We start from the raw sequence: 16,311 nt of genomic DNA on the forward strand, positions 1-16,311 counted from the left end.
ATCTCAAATACATGGAAACTACCAGACAATAAAAAATTCTACATTCTGCTGTGAAAAAATCCCACAGGAAACAATTATATTTCTTTAGCCTTTCTGAACCTTCAACAGAAAATCACACCTCTACTATAGAGTTTGACAGCATGGTCAAAATAAAACTATGGGAAAGATGCAATTTTCTATTAAATCCCAGTTCTTCTGCAGTGTGGAACACTTCTGAGGAACCATTCTGAATTTTTGAAGAACTTACTGTTTTCCTTCCCCATTCAATTCAATATTGTTCTTCTTTTGGCTTGCTAGCTACATCTGCTTTAAATATTTAATTAATAATTTATAAGATACATATTCTGTCTGGTAGACTGTATTATTTATATATGTGTTCATTTAATTACTCAAAGGAAGATTGGATCCACAACACAGTAGGTACTAAGTTCTGTAAACTAAACAATAAAACTAACATCAGTCTTCAGAGTTGATATACCAGCTTATTAATAACAGGTCATGCAAGGTCTTCTGTAGCAACCTGTTGCAATTGAACTCTAGTATAGTTTGGTGGGTACTAGAAAGGGTTACTATTTGATGGCTCTTGGCATGGCCAGTGCGAGAGAAATTAATGGTTTAATTTCAGTTCCATGGAAGCAAATTTCTTCAGCACAAAAATAAAATATCAAAGCAGTTTGCCATAATCAGAGTTGGAAATGCTCTTCACCTTTAGTAGTGACCGTCATTATTTTTTTTTTATGTCTGAAGGGTCCACTGAGTGCTCTTCTTAATCCCCCAGGAGCAAAGACTAAAAAAAGTACACAGACCTGCCAATTCCTGTGAAAACTACAGCCTGATTTAATAACATGCTCCTTCCTTAGTGAAAACCAAGCTGTAGTGGTATGGGCGGTGAGGCTGGAAGCGTGCAGGGGCAGAGGGCTTGGTACAGGGCACAGAAGGGACCAAGGGTGATTGAAGGGGCAAAAGACAGAGAGAAGAAGTTACCTTTGTTACAGTTGCTAAAACTCTCTCTGGTGATTAAGGTAAACATTATCACCCTACTGAGCAAAAAAACAGCCAGGCGTTTCAATGACCTGACTTCTGTTTGTGTGGTGCGCTGAATTTGGTCTTTTATAATTCTAGATCCAAGGTTTCCATTTGCATTTATATGTATAAACTGGTCAAACCTTAAAGACAAGATTTGACTGGGATGGAAATAGAATTCACTGTGTTGATGAATCTCAGCCAAAGGTTTCTGTGAGAGAGAGGGAACCTGAGCCCGAGCCCGAGCCTGAGCCCAGGCACTGAGCTGTGGTCAGGCTGTGTGCATTGACAAAACTTCCTTGAGCACTGCCTCTTCCCTAGGGAAGTACAATCCTTCAGGTTCCAAAAAGCCATTGTCATTTTGTGGTAAATTCTCTGGAAAGGGGGGAAAAAAGCAATATATTTCCATTATGCTGCAGATTACTGTATTTTTTTTATCAGTATGTTTTAAAGATAATTTATGTTTTAAAATAAATTTTAAAAGTAAGTCAACCAAAGGTATAGGTAATAACAATAAAAATAAAACATCAGTTCTGTCTTTGCACCTTTGTGTATCCACCTATTTGGTCTCATGCTAGTTGAGCTATAAGTCTAAATAAGGAAGCTACATGGAAGCTTATCTAGTTCCTATAGACCCAGACAGAAGCCTAGGAATATAGGTTTAAATTTGGATTTTATTTGTAGTCTGCTATGCTGCTGTGAGCTGGGTTGTGTTTGGTTGGTTTGGATTTTTTTTTCTCTCAGCTGAGTTTGCAGCAAGACTTTTAACTACTGGCATTTGGAAAAACCTTCCCAGAGCCCAGTTTGGCATTGCAACCATTTCCTCCCCAGTCCCAGGAACCCTCCTAATTTCTGTCCTCCTAAGCTGCAAAAGTTTTTTTTAATTGCTGCACACCTTCAGTCTTTTCCCCAGTAAAGAATGGGTTGTAGGGCTTGAGTGTATTGATCCTGGTTCGGCTCTCGCCTTTTTTTTTGCATTCCTGCAGCTGTTGCTGCTCTGCTGCCTGCCCTGCTTTGTGCTTATGCTTATGTTCCCAAAAAAGCTCCTCTGCAATGTTCTGTGAAATGAATGGGACATCAAGGCAGTGCTAATTGTATTCCCCTTCACTGACAAGCTCTTTCTTTCACTGGATGCCCTGAGTTTGTGGTAAAGTGCTAGTGTTATCTGTTCTGAACTTCATTCTTTACAGAATGAGTTCCTTTTGTCACCTCACTCTTTACAGTATTAAAGTATTTCCTTTGCTGCAATAAGATATTTAAGCTATTATGTACAGTCTACAAATAAGCTTCTGATCCTGCCAAATTACATTCACTTGAAGTAAGTGTGGAAACTGTATATGTCTTTTCCCACTTACTCTGATACTCATTTTCAAAGAGTTTCCTGTGACTTTCGTCTTAAAAGCACCTGTAGATACAATTTTTCTGGCATTGTTGCATGTAAATATGATAAGTCAAATATGCACAGGTAGTAGTTGATAGTAATGTAGTATCCAATATATGATCAGACATTCTGAAAATACAGACTTGCAGTTCCAATGGTACAAGGGCTTGCAGTTGTCTCCTTATCTAATCTGCTGAGAATAGCAAATATTGTAATAACTTTATAGTTGAAACAGACTGCTGTAGATCTGCTTCCTGTATTTCACAGTGGTTATAAGCACTTCTCATAGAATGGAACCCACAGTGAACAGAAATGTTCCATGGTTTTTAAACACTCTTATCAACTGCACTAAACTGTCATTTCATCTATTACATTTAGATCAATATAAGATTATGAAACTTGAAAACAAATATTATAGTGCCAAAATCAAAATCTGAAAGGTCTTTCTAAAATCCTTGCCTACATAAGAAATCTCCTCTGGTTTAATCAGAAGTATGATTTTAAACTGATGTGAACTGTACAGAGCCCATTGTGAAGATTCTCAGTTCAACTTACCATGGGGTGATTTCCTCTTTAACTTCAGTTACTTTTTTTTTTTTTAAATGACACAGAAATAAGCTAGTTTTTAAATTGTGTAAGACTCTCCAAATGCTTGAGGTGTAATGATCTAATTTTAAGACTGATTGGATATACTGATGGATTTTGTAAATCCTGTTTGTTAAAGCACTATTAGTCATGGCTGCCTGTAGAAAAAGTCTTGGAAAAGATGAGAAAAACCATTGTTCCATTTTGATAATAGCTTGTTCTCAAAAGGACTGAAAAATCTGTAGTGGACAATGATGGCTTCAAATAGCATGGGTTCATTAAGGGATCCTTGTAGTACCTCAGACAGGCTGCAGAGGCTCCTTTTTCTCCTTTATTCATTTAAATGTCATGGACATTTAGAGCCAAAGTTTAGTCAGCTCCCTTAGTTAAATCTTGTTCCCATATGTTTTGACTCAATACCTTTAGAAGCTTCAGGCAGGCTACAGTGATGCAGCTGGTCTTGATGGAAGTAGGAAATAGGCATTGTAAATGACTGAAGATACCTTGCATTAAAAAAACACATGGAGCAGGAGTTACAGATCTCAAAATGTTTGCCAAAAAAATAAAAATAAATAGGGAGAACATCTAAATATTTAGATATGATGCATTTAAAATAAGACCCTTTATATAAGATGCCCTAGCCATTTATTTTTTAACTGAAAGAAATAGCCCAAGTTTGTGCTAGCCATGTGCAGCCAGAGCAAAGAAAGAATAGTAAGTGCCATACAGAAGGGGCTATGATGTTTTCGCCAAGGGCCAGATTTTCCCTAATTTGTGTCAGAAGAAAATATGAAAAAATCAGGTTTTTATCTTTCTACATGCAGAAAGATTTATGTGTGATGTCAACCTGTATATTGGTCTTTCAGATTAAGAGTCACAGTAGTCCTTATACCATCTAGTCAAGATTGTGGTCTTATACTTGGTCCTGTGCAAAGATGTAAAGCAAGAGAATGGGAGAATTGTCTTTAAGGAAGTTGTTTAGACTTGTCCAAAGCACACAGGATTTTATATAAAAGAGAAACGACATAGTGAACACCAGAGGTTTTACCACCTTCCATCCTGGAACTGCTATCATATTTTAATGTTTTCTGTAGAATAACCTAACTGGCCCACATGAAGACCATCTGAGAACTCCGTCTAATGAATTCCAGTTTAAATTGTCTCTTTCAAGGTTGCATTAAACATGTTTGAAGTTTGGCCTTGCTGAACTTGTCAGAAGTAGGTAATACTTGCTAGCTTTAAAGAGCTAAAATGAAGTTTAAAGGAACATGACAGCCCTATTGCACTGAATTCTGGGTTGCTTAATTCCTGATTTAAAAAAGAAAAGAAAAGAAAACAAAACAAAACCAAAAGCAAACAGACAACTTTCAAGTCTCTGCGGAAACCGTTGTGGAAAAAAAGTTGACCAGTGTGTTGGACCAAATTTGAGGAAAGCACACATGTAACTAAAGGGTGAAAACCAAAGGCTGCGTGAATGCTGGATTCAAATAGTGAAAGAATTTAATGTTATGGAAATCTGACGTTTCAGAATGCAACATCTGAATTTGTGCGCATGCTTTTTTGAATTTGAATGCTTTCTTCAAATGAAGCTTTAAAGCATGGCTAAAATTCAAAACTCAGGCTCAAGGAAAGTGACTTTCTGGAATTCATGTAACATTCGTCTGTTTGGTAAAATGAATATAAATTTATTCTTCCTTTGTCTTTCTGTGATTTAGTGTAGCAGTCCAAAGACCAGCTAATGATTCTACTTAGCATTATAATTTAGCTTATTCTGTGGTGATGGCAATCATCTTTGAAATGTAGAGAAAAACCCATGAATTTTCTTTGGTGACTGATGTCTTTCAGCTATTAGAAATTCCACTGATGTCTGTATCAGTGACTTCTCTGTCTGGTGCTGTACCTTGGTGTTTGGGAGTGTTTGGGTAGGTTACCATTTCTCTGCAAGAGGCCAGCATTACTGCCCCATCTACACATTTCCTTTTCCTTAGGCATCTCCTGCACTTCTTGGAGAGGTGAAGGGGTCTCTCTGTGGTGTGACTTTGTGACACTGTGCCGTGGGGTTAGAGCAATAGCTCTGATGGAAAACAAAACGGCTTGCTCTGGTGTTAGCCATTACCTAAGCTTACACCTAACTACCTAAGCTTACCTAACATGGGGATATTCTGTTTGCTGTCAACTCTACTTATTCCTGGTGGCGCGGGGATGTGATGCTGCTGCTGGAAATCACCACTAATCTGCTGATGCTAGAGATATCCAGAAAGCGTTTGAGTGGGCAGGTGAGGAGTGACAGACAAAAATATTTTGTGAATGAAAACAGTATGTTTGTCCCCAGTATGGAATTAAGCTCAGGTTTAGCAATGGCTGGAGGTCCCCAGGCTGGCACCCATGGAAAGAAGGACTGAGACAGTTGATGTTTTTTTGTGGGTGGCTGTGTCTTTCCTGTCAGTAACGCTGCTCCATATGTTTCCCATTATTATTCTAGGTGTCCCACCCCTGGTTGTGATGGCTCTGGGCATATTACTGGAAATTATGCTTCACATCGAAGGTATGTAAAGAGAAGTTTTTGTTCTTTAAATCAAACAACTGAAGGGCTCAAAGGGACCACAACGGACCTCTCTTCCCTCCCTCAGCATTGTGTGCCCTATATACACATACATTAGTCTGACTCATTTTATTTATCACCAATTAATAATATTTCTCAGTTTCAGCGTGGCTCACTACCCAAACAGGTAGGAAGATTTTTGTTAATATATAGCAAAATCTTTGTAGAAAATGAATCCAGTTTTTGTACCTTCTCTCTCAGCCTAGGGAAGTAATTCAACATTCATCAGTTTCTGCTGCTTTACATTCTGAATGACTTAACTCTTCTCCTCACAATCTTACCTTTTCTGGATTTTTTTTCCCCACAAGTTATATTTCGTGATTGTTCCTATCAATCTCTTCCAGACTCCTTCTGCATTTCCTAAAATGCCAAATTGAGCACAGATCTTTACCTTTTGTCCAAGCTGAAGTCTTACCAGCTTCAAGCAGAGGGAAAAAAGTACCTGTTTTGCCTAATATGCCCCAGTCTTGTTAGTACATTTCAAAGCAAAGCTTGGCTTGTTTTTAAATCACAGCACATAGTGCAACACTATGTCAAGCCAGAAGAATGGAAAGACAAACATACGGATGAAAGCTGTTACCTTAGCTGCTTAAACTATAACTGTGATCTTCACCAAGGGCCAAAGAAAGCTTCACATTTACTAATTAGGGTGTTGTTGGTAACCTCAAAATGAATTACAGTGGTACAACTGTAGAGGTAATGTTACGAATGCTGTGTAATTAGCAATTCCCCTGTGGCTATTTGAGAACTATAAATCACTAGAGAAGAGCTGCACCATGTTTTGTAAACAGCAATCCAGTTTAATCAAAGAATAATACTGTAGCCCACCTCTCATTTGTTAGTAAAGGCTCTTAACTCCCATGTGTAGTAATACTGTTGAGTCTGGATATTTACTTGCTTCAGACAGTCTCTGTAGGTTTACATTTGGCTATAACTAGTCAATATACAAATTTCCAGTTTAAATGTATTCCCAGTAAAAGCAACAAACAGTTTGAAGTCAAAACATAAATAACATAAAGATTGGGAAAGCACCATACCTTTACATGCTGTAAAAGTGAAAGATCAAAATAACAGTTTCTATAATGCACAGTTAAACATCAAAAGTACAAATAACATTAGAAAGGAGAAGATGTAAACATTTTTAAAGCACTTACATGATGTAGGAGATTATATCACACTTTCAAAGGGATTTAAGGTCAAATTTCTAACTCCATTTAACTCTATGTGGATTTATCAGCTCACACATTTACTAATAGTATTCTTGATGTAGCTATGCCCTGATTTTGCTATTTCAAGAAGTTATGTATTTGGTCATACATTTAACCAGACACACACAGGACAGTGACAATGCAGAAGGCCAAGTGTTACAAAGATGAGAAACCTACAAGCAGGCAAGGAAGAATCACTGCATGTCAGCTCATTTTATAAACCCTTTCCCTGGGCATTGTCTTCTGACCACTGCAGGACCAGACCACGAACTAGATGGTGTTACCTGCTTTCATCTGTAAATTGTTACGTACTTGTATTTTTGCAGAAGAGTGCCGGACCAAGTTTTCGTTTGATTCTGCAGCATACTCAGTACACAGAAAGGCATAAAAAGTAATTCTGCAAAACTAAGTGATCTGTAATTTGTCCAGTCCATTGGAATTTAACACACTCTGCCTTTTGAAATGCCATTATGTCTGTATTGATGACATACCTCCGGGGAACAGTCCTTCTTTTCTCTTCCAAAGGGCCTCCACAGCAGCCCCAGGTCCTTGGCTGCCTGTGGGCACGGGGGCACTGACACTGAAGGAGTAATGTCTCTTTGCTTAAAACTACCGATGTCCCCAGGAGACCTGTCGTGTTTGCATGGAGCCAGCCCCACACTGTTCAGGTCATGGTACCTGTCAAGGCTGTTCTCTGAGGTTGTGAGGCCAGCAAAATGCACAGTCTCTAAAAGGGCAACAAACCTGTAGCCTAAATCTGGAACTGTTGAATATGAAAGACCCCACAGTATGTTCACAGTTAAGCTTTCTAATTCCCACATTGAAAATTAGCATTTACCTCTGCTTGCATCTGAATTATCATTTTTGTTTGTATTTCATACCATCCCTTACAACCTTTTGAGTTTCGGAAAGAATGACAAACTTCTCTCTTTAATGGCTGCCAAGATGTCTCTGTGTCATTTGTATTTAAAATGGCTGTTCAACAGCAAGCACACATGAAAGCAGGTTGAACTCTGCCATAACTCCTTGCAATTCCACACACCCATTCAATATATGCAAGAAATTATATCAGCATATACCCATGTTGAGTTTCGCTTGTTGTCTTTTATCTTCATATATAAGGAATTAAACTGATATAAAAATGAAATAATATGTTTACTTTGTAATAGCTTTTGATTATTATAGGATTAAAAAAAATAAAGCAAAGGCTCATCCTTGGCATATGTTTTCTTGGTGAGTCTGCTGTCAGAGGCAAAATGAATTAATCATAATCTCAGAAGCTGTCTGTTGAAAATGTCTGTTTGGAGGACCTGAAAGGCCTTAGAATTTTCTAATAAATCACAGAGCCAGAATAGAAAGATCTATTTCAAAAAGACGATGCACCAAAACACCAATAAGTAGGTGATAATTAAATTGATTTAATATGCAGAAAGCATTAAATCATTAATCAAGGCAGAAATTCTTCATTCACATTTTGTTATGAAAATGTCATCATCTACAAGCATACCCATCTGTACACCTGCAAAACAGAGTATCGTTTTCTGAGGCATTTCTATTGACTATTCAATTTTTGGATACAAGACCTGATTATTCTCACATGGTGGGCGCAGCTAGTGTCACAGATAAGCCAGGGATATCTGTAACTCCTGTCCTCTCTCCTTCATTTTGTGCAGTGCAGTTGTATGGGGGGACAATTAACCAACCTGTTTCTGAACTGCCCCCCCTTGCCCCAGAGCTTGCTTCCTCTCATTCTAAATCACTCAGACTCTGTTCCTCCTGCCTCTCTCTTCTTACAGATGATATTGTTAATATTTTCAAATATAACTATTTTTAAGTGTCATGGGCTTCGTGAGATTTAGTTTGTACAGAAGGAACTACGTTACTTTGGTGTGCACTATGCATGCTGGAATAAACAGCAGCTTGCTTTGCAAAGGAAAATGGTCAGCTTGCATTTAAACTAGGAAGTGAAATGGGAAAGGAGCACAGGTCCAAGCACCAGAGTGCAGATGCCTGTGCTAATAAAGTGTTAGCATGTCCCCTGGCATGGTGCTGACCCTGGGCCACTGAAATTCTCCCAGGCAATTCTCAGATACGATTTACATCTCAACATGGGTCCAAATTATTCTCTATAAGCAATATGGGTGTAGCTGTCCTGCTGTGCTGAGGTAGAGAGTTCAGCTGGATGGATGTGAGCTTGCTGGTCAAGACAGCAGTTCTTGGTCCCTTCCATTTACCACCATAGATGTAGCCATGCCATCTCATTAAGCATTGCTAGGTAATAATAGACTATGTCCAATATCTTGCGCTAATGTTCCTACCTTTCTTTAATTGACTTTTTTATGACTTTACAGCATGTAAACTCTATTTCTGTCTCTTTTTCATAACTGACATGGAATTCTGTGTGTGATTGCATCACCCTTTTCTCTGCTTTTCCTTCCCAGTCCTCGCTGGTCTTACCAAATAACTGAAAATTTTGCTACCGCTGTTTCTGTCTCTTCTTCCTGAAGACAGGACCTACCATACAACACTGAAGTACCTTTATTATGCTGAAATCAATTTTTTAATCTTCTATTTATTTTCTTTCTCTGCAGAAGTTTTTCTTTGGCAACACTACTTCATCTCTCATCTCATTACTTTTGAAGGTGGTGTTCTGCTGTTGGATATGTTAAGATGGAAATAACACTTAAATAGAGGACAAAGCATGATTTTCTGATAGACGTATTTGTGTCCTCAGAAAACAGCTACTTAAAAAATCTTTAAATATCTATTAAAGTCATTGTCAAGACTACTAAATGGTTTCTGTAATTAATTCTTCATATGCAAAGGGAGGACTGAGCTCGTAAGATCTTGGAACAGATATAACTTGTGTAGTTAAAAATAACATTCTTAGCGTGTAGTTAAATGTAACATTGCTTAACCTAACACATCACTTTGTCTCTACCAAATCTTTGTGTCTGGGTGAGTTCCGAACACTTAAACCCTTTCTCAGGTAGGCATCATGGCAGCTCTGAGCTCTGCTGTGTTTTTATTCAAGAGTTCTGTAGGATTCTTACATGATGACTGCGGAGGTTTGGTAGTGTTTCTAATGTGCTCCACAAAGAAATCGTTAGTCCTACCAAGGGATCTAAAGACTCATGTTTTTTGAGCCTATTCTTCCTTCCCGCTCAGACATCCAGAAGACATAACATCTCTCAGCCCTGAAACACTGATTTCTATTCCTGTTAAAGCTGTCGCTGCTGCTGCTGAGTCAGACCCCTTGGGGCCGGCCAGTGCTGTGGTCTGCGCAGCGCCCGCCGTCCTGTCCTGCACTGCACATCCCACTGCGTGGATCCCCCCTCCTGGTTCTGTCCTGCAGCTCTCCTCCTTGAAACCACTTGGACTTTGATTTTGGAAACTGGGTGGAATTACCTATTCTGCCAGTTTTTCAGATAGGAAGTGCATCCCGTGTTAACTGTACTCCAGAATGAGAAATTGCATTTTTAAACGTTTTCTTTCACTCAGTCTTTCAGGCTGTCCGCGAGCAAAGAAGAGTGGAATCAGGATAGCACAAAGCAAGGAAGACAAAGAAGACCAAGAGCCAATTAGGTGAGAATAAATATTGTCAGTCATGTGATTTATAAAGTCATAGATATCATCAGCTTTTTATGAAGGTATAAATGCTATTGTGTGATAGTTAGAGCAGATGGCCATACTGATTTCCATGAGTGAACAGCAAATCAAGGATCTGTGCTGATTTATTCAGCAAAGGATACAATATTCAGCCAAATATACAATCTTCTATAATTTAGAAACAGCTTTAAATATGTTTTTTTCACATGAAATTAAAAAATTACCTAGATCTCTATCTCCTAAAAAAAACCTTGAAAGTGTTGCATATTTTAGACAAACCATACATGCTAAATAAAGTAGTTGTGGGAATAGAGAATTGAGTATTTGCATGAGATTACTGCAACAAATCTAACTGTTTACGCACTTTGCAAGAGGCAAAAAAATGCCTACCTCTATGTCTTGGCTTCTTCTTGCAAGGTGCAGATATCTGTGGCCACTGAACTCAGATGGTTTAGTGACTGCTTAGACCAGGGTTGTCCAACTCATTTTCACAGGGGGCCACGTCAGCCTCGCTGTTGTGAGGTTGTTGTAAAGATGTAACTATTCCTCCTTTTTAGAGTCCTAAAATTACATTTGGCCCTTTGAAGGACAGCCACGAGGCTGATGTGGCCCCTGGTGAAAATGAGTTGGACACCCCTGGCTTCCACCCAGGACTGGATCCTCAGTGGAGAGTTAGAGCAACAATTTAGTGAGGCACAAACAGTGAAGTAACCAGCCTTGTTTTGACATGTTTTATGTAGCAACATACTGAAAAAAATATATATTTTTTTACTTTAAACATTTTGCTTTGAAGATTCTAACCTGTGCCTTCTATCTCTGGTTATTAATTTTTTAGAAGTATACAGGGCAAATGTATGTGGCAATTCCCAAGTAAGGAAAACCATCAGATGAATACAGAACTGTGTTCATTGCTCTCTCTAGGCTGTAGCACGTAGTTTATTATAATCTCTCCTATTCAGAGCGTGTTTAAAGGTGCTCAGCATTTCTGATGAGATTTCATGATCACTTTATACCTAACATTTTCATGACTTCAGACAAGTCTTCTTTAGATTCCACACGCTTAAATAAAATGTACCAAGGACTACACTAAGTAGGATTTTATGCTTATAGAGGTTTTACGGGCAATTTCCCTGCTGAGTGGAGCTCCACAGCCAACATTTAAATTCCATTGTAATACTTACTGTAATGAACACTTGCAATTCAAATATATGTCTCAGTCCTTTTGTTGCAATTGCACAATGTCAACAGCTGTGACTTCGTCTACTGGCTAGCCTCCTTACAGTTTATCAAAGGACGTATTTTTATTTGTATTAGTGAAGTTCTGCTTCTAATTTTACCCACTACAGGGTATTTTGACTATTTTTAAGACCACAGTGCATGATTGTTCTTTTCTTTTCATGTCGGGTTTATTTTGACTTCGTTGTAGAGGCTACCAGGTATATGATGGCAAGACAATAAAGTTTATCTCATCTATCTGCTATCCAGATGTCCAGTTCCTGGTTGTGATGGTCAGGGTCATATAACTGGAAAATATGCATCCCATCGCAGTGCGTCAGGGTGTCCTCTAGCTGCCAAAAGGCAAAAGGATGGGTACCTCAATGGCTCACAGTTCTCTTGGAAGTCAGTGAAGACGGAAGGAATGTCATGTCCAACCCCAGGATGTGATGGCTCAGGACATGTCAGTGGCAGTTTTCTTACTCATCGCAGGTGAGTAACTATGGCTTTTATTTTTCATTTACAATTGTTATTTAAATTAGATTAGCAAGATTTAAAGTCCAGCTTTTTGTCATGGCATTTCTCTGATCCTTTTGAATTACATTATTACTTTGAAAAATAATCTTCCTACATACGTTTGTAGATAACTGGAAGTCAAGACACACAAATTTTTTTTATACAAGTGTTGAGGGTTAAGATTGTGGGGTGACAATAAAACCCTGGCAGATGTATTGTTAACCCCCTCTCCCCCCCAACTTCCCCCTTTTTGCCCCTCCCTCTCCCCCGCTTCCCACTCAGGACAGGCGATTGGAAGGCAAAGAAGGACAGAGAGAAGAGAGTTGGAAAAATTAACAATGTTTTACTAACGCTACTAATAAGAATAGAGAAAATAATACAAAATATACAAAACCAATCTTGAAAGTCTCAGCAACTGCAGAGCCGGCAACCAAAGTCCTGGACTGGACTCTGCAGCCAACCGGAGCTGGATTCAGTCTCTCACTAGGCCTCAGTTCGCAGGGATGACTAGCAAGGTCCTCTCCTAATGTCGGCCATAAGCAGAAGGGAAAAAGCAAAGGCAAAAGGGAAAAGGGCCGAGATCCTCGTGATCTCCCACTTTTATATGAAGTATTCACGTGAATGGAATGTTATACACAGTCGGTCAGTTTCTTGGTCACCGGTTTCTCGTCACCCCTCTCGCGAGATGTCCATCCATGCTTATCAATAAGTTTGCAATCCATTGCTAGGTTTACCAAAACATGTGTCTGGTTCTCCAGGAAAATGCAGCTAATATGAAGGCTTTAGCTGACAGGCAAAATTCACTGAAAGAGAAACTTGTTTTTAACAAAACCAGGACAACAAGTCCTTGCTTGCAGGTAGTGACGTGAATCAGATCTATAGTACACAGAAAATTTTAGGGAAAAAAGTGTGCATGACAATAACTGTAAATCTGCTGCTGCTTTCTTTAGTGACGCTGGACAAATTACCTTATGATAGATTTGGCAATACAAATCTGAATGCCCCTGGTTTTCAGAGATGTTGAACACATTGTTGGTTCCCACACATCAAACCATGGAACTGAAGAATTTAAGGAACCAGTTCCATAAAAACAAAGTGCTTTTATTCATCTGGTAATGAAAATGTTTGCTCAAAACAATAAATGTAAAATACAGGAGATTGATTAAAACTAATGGAATACAAGTATTTGACAAAAGAAATACGAAGCCCATTTTTGCATAAACTTAGCAAAAATAAGAGAACTTCAGTGATAACATTTTTTGTTGCTTTTAAGAGATTAAGAAAGAAAAATCAGGCAGCCTTTTAGTGATAAATCTTCCTGCCAGTTTAGATATTAGCTTATGAGGAAGCAAGGGTGTTATTGGAGCTTTGACTGAGAATCTTAGCCTGAACATGACTATCATTCCAGAGCAAATTTCTTATTACATATTCACTAATACAGAATTCTGTTACTTCAAATATGTCAAGCCAATGTGCCTCATTTGTCACCCTTCTCCAGGCAGACCTCAGCTGAACTTCTATACCTTTTAGTTAACTAAACCAGCCTGATCTTTGTAGTCAGTGCTAGATATGGAGGTGAAAAGTGAGCTATTTCTTCCTCCTTTTGCCTGTAACTATTTCCTTTGATCCTTTCTTTGACAACCCTTTATGCCTTAACTCAAAAGCCTCACCCTTACTGCAACCTCTCCAGACTTTGTGCACATAGTTCCTTTTATTGTTTAGGTTCAGAACTGTTTTTCTACTCAGTGTTTGTCTGGTACCTACCATGATGGGATTCTGGTCCATGACCTGAGGTGCTACCGAGGTGGTGAAACGTGTTACACAGCCTGCAGCTCCCATAGGCTTTAGGGAATGCAGATGCAAAAGCCCCAACCATTTGTGCAGATATCCACATGTGAATTTAAGTTTCTGGCTTTCAGTAAAATAGCAGCATTAGCATTCATATTTCAGTTTAGCTTTCTTTATAATGGTGCAACATTTATTTAACTCATAGAGATCTGTCATTAACATTTTGAAATCATTTTATCTTTAGTTGAAAGGTACAATATAATTACTGAGAAATTGCTTTCAAGGGGTATTTACATGGTATTTGTATTTTCAAGGAGAAAATTCTTGCAACAAGAATACCTAACTTCTAAAAGGAACGTACTGATACTTATTTAACTGTTCTTCAGAAATAAGGGGCAAGTGGTACCTGGAGGTTTGTGGCATTTTTTTTAACAGGAATGTTTTTCTGAAAAAAAAAAATAGAATAAAATTTGAATTCTTTTTTTTTTTTTACAGTGGAGAAACTGAAATATGCCATTGCAGCCTGGTTCTTTCTTGAGTACTATTGTTTTAAGTAGAAACCAAGACATATAACGGCTTACCTTATAAGACCAGTTTTGGGCGTAAATGTCCATTGTTAGAGGAGAGCACCAGAAGATGAAAGGTCACTTTAAAAGAATGACAGAAGTAGACTGATCTTATTAATTGTCTTCATGTAACAAAGCGCAAGTATTTTAACTTGTTGTGAGCAAGTTTAACAGTTTCTTGAAGCTTTCATAAGCTATGGCAATATTAATAAAAAGCCTTATTATTTAAAAAAATATTATTGTAGAATTCTTAAGATGCTGTTAAAAGGGCTTGGTTCATTTGCTCACACAAAGAAAATCACTTGAAGCCACTTTAGATGCCTTTTGGTTAATTTACGTAGCTTCCAGCTGTTGCTCAGAAGGGCATACCTCTGTGGAAGGTCCAGTATCATATTTACCAGCCGTAATGATACATCTTCCCAAGCGGCATTTCATGCCTGTATACAAACAACTGAACCAAACTCTGCACGTAGGATTGAGCTTAGAACAATTCACCTCCTTTAAGAATCTATGTAAAGTTGAACAAGGTGCTTTTGCTCCTCTTCCAGTGAATGGAGTCAATGGATCTGGAGAGTTGTTCGCTTCACCTGTGAAGCAGACACCTGCCTTTGATCAGAGCGGTATCCTAAATGCACTGAGTGCACCAAAAGGGATAGACACATTATGCCCTTGGAAGTGTTGATGAGGCATGCAAGATGGCCTTACTGGGTGGGCAGAAATGACAGAAGATTTGTGAGACATTCCTTTGACTGTAACAGCTGAGAGCTGAACATGCATCGCAGGGGATCTGGAAGGGTGCTAGACTTGTTAAATGAGCTCTGTGGAAGATTTGACACAGAGTTCCCATGCAGACATTTAAACCTTCTTGTCCTAATGTGGAGTTTAGTCCTACCTAAATTACAGACTATGCATTTCCTTACCTAAGGATGGAATATCCCCTCACTTTTAGTGTGTCCATTTTAATAGTCTGTGATCTCATCTTCTACCTCGACAACATTTTGCTACACAGCTATGGCTGTATAGCTCAAACACCACCTTCTGAAGAGAAGCAATGCTATGACGATTACAAGATGGAACCAGGCTTAAATACAGCCTTTTGCAGGTATGGCTGTGTCCAGCATGCATGGGGAGAAAGCAAGGTTGTGATGATTAACTGAGGCAGTAAAAACTCCTAGGGAAGCAGTAGTTCAAAGTCTTCAATTTTGGCAGTACATCTTGCTTCTCTCCTGATACATCATTTTTCTTCCCCAGTGCAAATATTTTTTTAATCAGCACACTTCTCTAAGCACATATACTAAGTGCATGTGTAGTGTCCTTAATGTGTTCTTTGAGATTTTATATTCTGCCATTCATAGACAGCTGTTAATGTGCTATCATCCAAGCAGCTGTAATATTCTGGAAACTAGAATGGCAGACTGGCTTGTTGAAATTATGCCAACTGTTGAATTAATTAAATATATATGGGGGGGGGAGGGACTAATGCAAAGGTTTCTTAGAGCCTTTCTTGCACCTTGTACGCATGGTGTAATTCCACTGATATCAATGGACTCTTGAGGCGATCCACAAGTTCTGGTAAATCAGTACGTAGTTAAAAGCCTGCTCCAACTGGTACTATGAAGTCTGTAATTTAAATATATACATATTTACATACATGCCTCTGAAGTAGAAATAAGCAGTCAACTGAAAATTCACAAATTTCAGTAAGTTTTGAATCCCAGTCTGTGAACAAAGGCACCAAAAAAGGTTTCTGTTTATTTAATGTTAGCCATGCCTCTCTGCAGAAATTGGTATTAATAGTTTTAGTCTGTCAAGAAGTTT

The 16,311-nt window shown here is 38.5% G+C and overlaps 1 protein-coding gene across 27 annotated transcripts in view; it reads left to right on the forward strand.

Annotated features, from left to right (window-relative positions):
- Window positions 1-16,311, forward strand: part of MYT1L (myelin transcription factor 1 like) — a 313,684-nt gene that overhangs the window by 276,704 nt on the left and 20,669 nt on the right. For all 27 annotated transcript variants that reach the window (XM_021293590.2, XM_021293592.2, XM_021293594.2 and 24 more), the window contains 3 exons: window positions 5,472-5,534; window positions 10,301-10,384; window positions 11,894-12,115. In XM_021293590.2, the coding sequence (XP_021149265.1) occupies window positions 5,472-5,534; window positions 10,301-10,384; window positions 11,894-12,115 (369 nt within the window). The remainder of the gene's footprint in view (window positions 1-5,471; window positions 5,535-10,300; window positions 10,385-11,893; window positions 12,116-16,311) is intronic.

The sequence above is a fragment of the Columba livia genome, chromosome 3 (assembly GCF_036013475.1).
Source record: "Columba livia isolate bColLiv1 breed racing homer chromosome 3, bColLiv1.pat.W.v2, whole genome shotgun sequence".
Taxonomy (NCBI): Eukaryota; Metazoa; Chordata; class Aves; order Columbiformes; family Columbidae; genus Columba; species Columba livia.